The 8,711-nt window shown below is 52.2% G+C and overlaps 1 protein-coding gene across 3 annotated transcripts; it reads right to left on the bottom strand.

Moving 5' to 3' along the window:
• Window positions 1-92: 92 nt before the first annotated feature.
• aldh4a1 (aldehyde dehydrogenase 4 family, member A1) lies at window positions 93-8,086 on the bottom strand. Of its 3 annotated transcripts, none has more exons than XM_077577431.1 (15): window positions 7,923-8,086; window positions 4,538-4,637; window positions 4,328-4,420; window positions 4,210-4,257; window positions 3,946-4,101; window positions 3,717-3,866; window positions 3,562-3,636; window positions 3,216-3,403; window positions 3,025-3,098; window positions 2,755-2,951; window positions 2,149-2,196; window positions 1,917-2,069; window positions 1,101-1,222; window positions 916-1,034; window positions 93-599 (listed from the first exon to the last, which is right to left on the bottom strand). In XM_077577431.1, the coding sequence occupies exons 1-15, from the start codon at window positions 7,958-7,960 to the stop codon at window positions 487-489; spliced, it is 1,674 nt and encodes a 557-aa protein (XP_077433557.1). In that variant the 5' UTR covers window positions 7,961-8,086; the 3' UTR covers window positions 93-486. The 3 variants fall into 3 exon arrangements, with proteins under 3 accessions (XP_077433557.1, XP_077433556.1, XP_077433558.1); XM_077577430.1 differs by having other exon boundaries at window positions 7,917-8,081; XM_077577432.1 differs by lacking the exons at window positions 4,210-4,257; window positions 4,328-4,420; window positions 4,538-4,637 and having other exon boundaries at window positions 7,917-8,049.
• Between the last annotated feature and the right edge of the window lie 625 nt (window positions 8,087-8,711).

The raw sequence follows: 8,711 nt of genomic DNA, 5'->3' as shown, positions 1-8,711 counted from the left end.
TTTTTTGGGTGGGGGGGTCTTGAGCACATTCTCCCCAAAATATATATATATATTTTTTTTAAATGAAGCTAATGAAAAGCAGAAGTAACAAGTGTCATCAGATTTTTTTTATTTGTTATAATCCGCCATTCAAACCTAACATCTTTCATAACTTCACAGTATTAGACAAAAAAACATGTCAGACCATCAACACTTAAAATTCCCATATGACAATTAATATTCATTCATATTCATGTCCTGATTTGCTGGTGAATTTATAAAAATATATAAAAAGCAGTTCAGGGTGTGCCCCGCCTACTGCCTGAAGCCAGCTGGGATAGGCTCCAGCACCCCCGCAACCTTTGGGAGGAACAAGTGGGGCAGAAAATGGATGGATATAAAAAGTCGGTGATTTTCAGTTGCTCGTTGACGTTCAAAGCAGAGTTCAGTGCAAAGTGGGCGGAGTCACGCCGGACGGCTTCCTGCGACTGGACGGCGGCGTCCCCTTCAGGCCATGTAGGGGTACTTCCACTCGGTGAGCGGGACGTGCGTTTCTTTGACCATCTGCGGAGACGTCCAGCGGAGGACGTAGTGAGGGCCGCCCGGTTTGTCGTTTGTGCCTGACAAATGCAAATAAACAAAGATGGCGTCAAGACTTCCTGCACGGCAACAGCGTGCAGTGGTGCCTTGAGATATGAGTCGGATTTGCTGCTTGATGCCTGTAACTCAAAACACTCATCTCCAATCGTCTTCCTAAGGTCACAAATGAAAAAGGCCTTCAGCCATTGCTGCCAAGTCCCCTCTTTCGGAGAGCAGTGCAAGTACTGCCCCCTTGTGGAATGAGTTGACTTGACTCCAGCATATGGCGCTCGCAAGTCAAAGCAAAAGCGCCCGCCGGCTGGCTCGTGAGTCAAGGCGCCACTGCATCGTTCTCACCTGACGCTCGAGCGCCCCCGAACGGCTGCTGCGCCACAACCGATCCCGTCGACTTGTCGTTGATGTAGAAATTCCCGGCGGCGTTCCTCAGGATTTTGGACGCCTCGTCCAGCACGCTCCTGAAAAAAGTCACGTGAGCACCCGTCACAAGACAAGACGTCTCGCTCAAGCTGGCGCGCTCTTACGTGTCCAAAGCGAAGACGGAGCCGGTGAGCGCGTAAGGGGACGTGCGGTCCACCAGACTCAGAACCTCCTTGTAGTCGTCGTCCGGGTACACGTACACGGTCAGAACCGGACCGAAGATCTCCTGCAAGACAAGACGGCCAAAGGCAGAGGCGGCGCCGCACGTTGACAAATTCGCAGCATTCCTTTCCAAGCACAAGGCTCGTTTTTTTGCTTTCTTCTGTGAAAATGTTGCAATTGACATTTTGCAAAATGTTTCTCTCAATTGATACAAATGATTAGCTTGAACCGCAACAAAAAACAAACGCATCAAATTTCAGTCCATTTGAAAAGAATTGGACGTTTGCTTTTGCATTTCAATTCTTCAATGGTGACCTTTTTTGAATTGAATTTTGAATCCAGGAATAATGATATGATCGATACAAGCCCAAAGTCACAACAAGCGGCAGCTTCTCATTTTGCACAATTTCTTGCGTCCTTGATGAAAGCGGCCTCGTTCTCACGTTGGCTCGTTTCAAAAGAGGACGTTTGCATGGACACGGAAAGACGACGTCAGCAACACGTTTTCGTTACCAAACAAACTTGCGATCAATTTAGGATCCAATTATTCAATTCATCAAAGGAATAATCGATGTCAAAAAGTGACGGCAGGCTCGTCATGTGAGCTGTGGCTTACAGCAGCTCCTTATTTGGGGTTGTTTTGAAAAAATTCCAAAGCCCGCTTTGGACTCAAAAGTCGAGCGTGGCTGGGAAAAGTCCGGGTTGTCCGGCATGGTCGTCACGCACGCACGCGGACCGAGAGGGAGACGCACGGCGACCTGGGCCATGATGGGATGCCGAGGGTCTTTGGTGGTGATGACGGTGGGCTCCACGAAGTAGCCCTTGGAATCGTCGCAGTTGCCGCCGGCGATGACCTCCAGCTCGGGCGACGACTTGGCGTCATCCAAACACTTTTTGATGCGGCTGAACGACTGATGGCGGGAAAGACGCACGGTCAGCGTTGACGGCGGCGCGCGCTCAACAAGCGGCGAGAGGAAGAGGAAGGCCCACCTTGTGGTCGATGACGGCCGAGAAGAAGGCGCCAAAATCTTCCACGGGCTGAAAGACAACAAGACGCGTTTCCTTTTGCTGACGATCAAAGTCAACTCAATTCATTATCGACGCTCATTTTGCATCCAACTTGATGAAGATCGCCAAAGAGTGGATTAAGCGTCTTGTCTGCTTCACGCCAAATGTTAGCCAGCTTTGCCGAAGCCTCGTCGCCATCCTGATCTTTACAATCAGGAAACAGTGGCAAAATGGCCGCCGCCCCTCCATCCTCCGAGATGGATCAAAACCAGTCAAATGTGGCGTTTGGATGACATGCAGCCTATTATTGTCAAACAACCAATTTGGGCTCCACTTCCTGTTTGACAAAACGTCAGCATTCTACTTCCTGTTGGCTGCCATCATTTTCACACGATGCGATTGACTCAGCTGCTCATATTGATCGCTTGAAAGAAAAAGTGACATTTGTTTATGTTTCTAAATTGCAATCGATCCGAATGCAAAGCGGCTCGAGGCAACTTGGCTGCCGATCGGTGTTACGGAGAGAAAATGGCCGCACGCGCCCCGCCAGCCCCGCCCACATCAGAAGAAGAAGGAGGAGCAACTGACATCTCCCACGCGCATCTGCTGGAGCGCGTGGAGCAGCTGGCGCTTGACGTCGGGCCACATGCCGGCGGGGACGTACATCCTGGAGCAGGCCGAGCACTTCTGGCCGCCGTACTCGAAGGCCGCGCGCACCGTCCCGTTGGCCACGCTGCGCGCGTCCGCCGACTTGTGCACAAAGTGGAAGTTCTTGCCGCCGCACTCTGGAGGGAGGGGGAGGAGCAAGTGAGAGCTGGAAGATTTCTGCCGCCGCCCGCCAGCGCCGGCGGTCCTCACCTCCGGCCAGCCTGGGGAAGGTCCTGTACACGTCCAGGTTGTGGGCCACCTGCTTCCACAGGCGCTTGAAGGTCCTGCCGGCAAACGGCAAAACCGGCAGCCATTTTGGTGGGTTTGTCTATCAAGGTCAATCGGACGGAGGGAAAGCAGGACAACATTCGGACCACGAAAAGCACGCAGCGCCGACTCACGGGACGCTGCCGGTGAAGTTGATTCCCGCCAGGTGCTCGGAGGACGTGACGGCGTCCCCGAAGACGGGCCCGTCGGCCGGCAGGAACTGGATGATGTCGGGCGGGAGGCCGCATTCGCGCAGGATCCGGTACACGGCGTAGCTCGCCGACATGGCCGTGTCGCTGGGCTTCCACAGGACCACGTTACCCTGAACGCACACACTTTTAGTTCCAAACATTCGCGCGCGCGCGTCTGAACATGCGCCGAGCTCGTCCGCTTCGCCGTCAAAATGGCGGACTTGAAACGCGAACGCGCTTTCCGTCACGTTAGGGAAAGAAAAGGGAAAACTCTTCCCGTCCGACTCACCATGACGGCTGGCGTTGCCGCCAAGTTCCCGCCGATGGCGGTGAAGTTGAACGGCGCCACGGCGGCCACGAAGCCCTGGTGGCAAAAGGAGGGAAAAAGAGAAGCGGGGGTCGAGCACAAAGACACGGGGACGAGGGACGGCGGCCACGCGCTACCTCCAGGCCGCGATAGATGGCGCTGTTGGTGCTGCCCTCGGCGTTCAGCGGCTGCGTGGCCTCCAGCTCCACGGCGTGTTTGGCGTTGAAGCGGAAGAAGTCGACGAGCTCGGCGGCCGCGTCGATCTCCGCCTGGATCACCGTTTTGCCCTGGGAGCCCGCATCGCCAGCTCTTAGCATCTTAGCGGCTAAAGCCAAAGCTAAAGCTAAAGCCAAAGCGGGCGGCTACCTGTCCGATCATGGTCTTGGCGAGCACTTCGCCTCGTTTGGGTCCGCTGATGACGTCCGCCGCCTTGAAGAGGACGGCCGCTCGGTCCTGCACGGGTTTCAGGTCCCACTCGCGCCGCGCCGCCACCGAGGCGGCGATGGCTTTGTGGATCAGGTCCTGCACGCACAAACGCACCTGAAATTCATCTCCACTTTTTGCAGGTGCGGCTTGTCAAACTTTCATCATCTGCTCGGAATGCGGCCCGATTGAGGAGCAAATTGTCACCTTGTCGGCGTAGCAGAACTTGGCGACTTTGTGTGCGTGATTGAAGGGCTTGTAAAAGAAGAGACGCGATTGGACATGGAGCGATGGATTGCGTAGGATGAGGCGCGGGCGGACTCACAGACAGCTGGTATCGGACGTCGCCGGTCCAAACGTGCTCATCTCCGACCACGCAGGGGATCTCCTCCGTGCTGGACTTGAGCCGCTCCAGCGCCTGAGCACGCGGCGGTCACATTCGCACGCGGCGGTCACATTCGCACGCACGCACAAACATTGCAGGGTTGGCGCACTTGTCGGCGGCTGTGGAAAAAGTGAGGGACGGCAAGGAGACCTGCAGGAGTTGCCGTCTTTCGGGGCTTCCGGCCGTGAAGTGCAGGACGGGCTCGTTCGCCACCGACACGCTGGCGCCGCGGGCCCAGCGAGCCTTCAAACTAAAAGCACAAGACAAGCTTGACTTCCGCCGGCACTGCTCAGCATCCCGCGCGCAGGTCAGCCAAATGCGACGTTTGTCGGGATGGAGCCACGGCGCCCATCGCACCCGCTCCGAGTGCCCCGTCGTCAGCCACAAGTAGCGGCAGGCAATGGAAAATTCTTGTTTTGGGAATTTGAGGCCACATAAGCCCTTTAGAAATTGCGACAATTTGCCAGCTTGGTGACTTTACAACAAGTGTGATGCGTTGCACTTACTGGAATTATTTCATTTGCTTGTTTTAAAATGATATTTCTGTTCTACTTAATTCGATTTTTTGAGCACACAACAAATACACACACATGGCGAAGTCAACCTTACATTCTACACGTGATCAATTGTTACCTGAGCAACTTTGATGTCAAAGCAAGTGACAAAATGGCCGCCTTGTGTTATTGATCAAAACGGCTGCATTTTGCTGTTTAGTTCAGATTGCGCAATATTAACCAGAATACCGTCTTTGGACTAGTGGGTCTGCACGCAACATGTTAGTGTCAAGGCTTCCCCTTTGAAAAGTAAAACTAAGAAAAAGTCAAGTAAAAGCAAGTATTTTTGAAAAAACTCAACTCTAATGACAAGTCACAAAGAAAAAGTGAATTGAAAAAAGCCAAGAGTCAAAAGCAAATGAAAATCCTCATGACAATTTCCCAAACGCTTGTTGACTCGATGTTGAGAATCGAGTTCATCTTGTCGACTCCCGATTGGCATTCAGCGTTTTGGTCCGACTTGTGTTGTGACTCGATGTTTGCAAAGCGTTTTGTTTGCAAAGCGTCGTCTCATTTGCGCTTGCAGGCGAAGTCCGGGAAATGTCAGCAGTTTGGCGCAAACTCGCGTGCCGGCGAGATCGCGTCTCTCGTCAGGCGCCAAAGGAGGAGCGGACGATGGGCTCGTTGGCCGGCGCCGTTGCCGCCACCGTCCGCAACGTACGTCTTCACGGACACGTGTCGATTGGCGCCGCATGGACGCAAGCCGGGCTGATCGGTGACAACCCAACTTTTGTCAATACGAGACAACAATATTGGGACTTTTTTGCACCGCCTCGATTTGAGGCGGGAGAAACCCCGAATGATCAAAGTGGCGGCTCAAGTTTGATCAACTTTTGTCCAGGCGTCAACGCTGACTTGATGTAACCTTTAACCTTTAAGTGGAGGTCAACCAACAGCACATGGGCTGTCTGACAGTCTTCCGGTTTCCGGCTGTCTCCAACAACTACTGGATGTCAACTTCCGTTTTGTGAACGAGACGGAAAGTCGCACGGCCAGGAAACCCGTCCAAGCCGTGGGGTCGCCGTGACTGGCCGCGGCCGCCATTTTCTTACTTGTTTTGGGGGAATCCCATGCCAGTGACGTTTGCGCCAAAAGTCTTCATCATCCAATGAAGGACGGCACGTCTCGAACCGGGTCCTCCACGCTGGCAGCGGCTAACAAGTGCTGCCAAAGGACGCCAGACCACTACTTTTATTCAAGCCGAGCCGTCACTCACTTTTTCCTGTGTCTTGCCAACGTCACACTTACAAAGATGGGAACAAATGTTTGTGATCTGATCACACTCGCTTTCTTGTTGCAATTCCTGAACATACGCAACTTGCTCCTTCCACAGCAGCATATTATGTTTTTTTTGGTGTGTGAGTGAAATGTGGAATTGTGTCAAAGGCTGCGTGTGTTTGTGCAGGTGCTGCACACGCACACATGCTGCGCACACGCACACGTGCACACGCACACAGCATTAATGAATGTCCGATCACAACAATGTTTTCCAACGTGAGTGTTGAAACTTGAGTTAATGTTCAAAACCACGCGGTCACGCACAGTCAGGCCCGGGTCATTATCTTAGCCGCCAAGTACTCTTGGACCCTGGCAAATAACTCACTCACTTTACGCATGCACAAGAATGGACACACAAAGACGCACACAATCACGCAAACTCAAAGCCGCAGACCTTTGAGTAAGAATGAACGTTTCGTCTGCAGCCTGCGTATGATTGCGTATTTCAATTTCGTTGTACTTGTGCAATGATAATAAAGTCGTTCTATTCTATTCTACTGACGTTAGCTCGCGGACGTAGCTATGAATGGACTCCCATTCGGTATCTCGCCACTGGAAGCAGAGGGCAGCCATCTTACGTTGCCACTGACAACTTGTGTTGTTGTTCTTCGCTGAGAACCAAAGCCCAGTTCAGTTTTCAGTGTGTGTTTGGCATTCTTGCAGACAAAGCGTACAAGTAGCGCTCGTCCCAGACTTACTGGTACAAGCGTATGCCACACACATGGTGGCATTCAATTATCGCCATAGAGACAGAAAATAATGCCGCGGGGAAATCAATGTATTCAAGTTAGCGAGTGGCAACACAAAATGGCCGCCAGAATGAACGAAATGCGTTCGATGATAAAATGATGAAGAAGGGTTGCTGGAGGTCAAAATGTGTTGTTGCCATTTTTGTTGTTTCCGTTCGCCTGGAACACTTTGAGGTCAGAAGTGGGACAATCCGAGTGGGATCAGTTTGACTTCCGCAAATGCAGCAACATTATAAATGGACTGTCAACAGGCCCCTGTGGCTGAAGGAAGAGGGCAGCCATCTTGCGTTGCCTCTGTTATTGACAACTTCTGTTATTTTTCCTCGCTGAAAACACTGTTGTCATCAGTGCATTTGTTTTTGTACCAGGATTCCTGCACGGAGTCATGAGGGCCTCGCAGAGAGCAAAATTCATTGGCAGCATCGAACAACATCTGAGCATTGACAACTCCAAATTTCTGATATTTGGGTGACAACAAACAGCATATTGCTTTTGCCTTAAAAGAGAAAGTTTCTAGTTTGATTCTTACTGATGAAATGTGCATTTAGAGCTTGTCCCAGACGTACTGGTATAATCATGTAATTGGGATAATAATCGATACAAAGTATTTAAACTCAATGTATTCAAGTTAGGTGGGCTCGCTGAGTGGCAACGTAAGATGGCCGCCAGTTCTTCCCTTTGCTTCAGCAAGAAAAGCGACGTGAGAAGTCCGGGTTATTATGGACGTCCGTGTCTACGAGGTTACCACTGACCAAGGTGGCTGCCATGTTAGTAAGACGCCACATTGTGGGCGGGGCTTATCTCACGTCGCTTGAGCCCCGTTAGCTCAGCTAGCATTAGCATTAGCTGCGTAACTTTAGCTGAGCTGAGCGAGTCCAATGGTTTCGTCTCGCTGTCAACTTGTCGAGCTGCTTCTTGCTCGTGTGTGCGGAGAAGGAGCGAACTCACCCGCACCATGAGTGCCGCCCGGCCGCCGTCGTCACTCTCAGCATGTTTTCAGCAGCAGCAAGAGCACAAGAGTGACGCAGCAGCAGCGGGCAGCGACCTTCCGCACTCGGCAGCGCTCCTCAACACGCCCCGCCCCTCCAGTTCGGTACCGCCTCTGAACAGCAGACGTGCGACGCCTCGAGCCACAAACGGCTGATGGACCAAGTTGTTGATGTTTTAACTCTTTATTGCAACAACTCAGGCCATATTAAAATGGCAACAATCGCCTTTTAACAAGAGTGCTGTCATTGAGGGTGGCCGCGGCTCCGACGTCGTAGCTCGCGGGCGCTTTAGTCGGGTTGCTGCTCCGACGATCTGAATGTTTTGGATATTGTTTGGAAATCTTCCCTTGATTCCCCCTTGAAGAGTAAAAGCTGCCGCTGCCGCTGCTGAAAGATGATGAAGAAGCAGCAAGCCAATCACAGGCCACATTTCCAAGTCGGCTCGCCAACAGTCATCTGTCAGACTGCTCGTACTGCAAGCTGATTGGCTGCTTGACTACGCCGCCCCTCTTCGAGCCAATCACAAATCATCGATTTGTAATCTCACCCAAAACCATCTTCCCTGGTCAATTCGTTGATTTTTGGCCGCCTTGTCGCTCCTCACTGATTTTACTTGGCCAGGCAGAGGCAGCTGCTTGACGAGTCGTTTGACCACACGCATCCATACAACGTATGAGCATGTCGATGAGCACATGGTGGCGCTGTCGTCCTGGACTGGACTGGACGCCACCTGCTTTGGATTTAGCATTCGGTA

The sequence above is a fragment of the Vanacampus margaritifer genome, chromosome 10 (assembly GCF_051991255.1).
Source record: "Vanacampus margaritifer isolate UIUO_Vmar chromosome 10, RoL_Vmar_1.0, whole genome shotgun sequence".
NCBI classification, from domain to species: Eukaryota; Metazoa; Chordata; class Actinopteri; order Syngnathiformes; family Syngnathidae; genus Vanacampus; species Vanacampus margaritifer.
The sequence above is the reverse complement of the archived record's forward strand: the minus strand, read 5'-3'. Positions and strand labels throughout refer to the sequence as shown.

Excerpts from the sequence above, each read along its gene's own strand:
- aldh4a1 (XM_077577430.1), bottom strand. The coding sequence starts at position 7,960 with ATGCTGAGAGTGACGACGGCGGCCGGGCGGCACTCATGGTGCGG. Across the intron at positions 4,638-7,916 it reads GGGCGGCACTCATGGTGCGG|TTTGAAGGCTCGCTGGGCCC; the intron begins GTGAGTTCGCTC and ends TTGTGCTTTTAG. Across the intron at positions 2,197-2,754 it reads AGCAGATGCGCGTGGGAGAT|CCCGTGGAAGATTTTGGCGC; the intron begins GTCAGTTGCTCC and ends GTTGTCTTTCAG.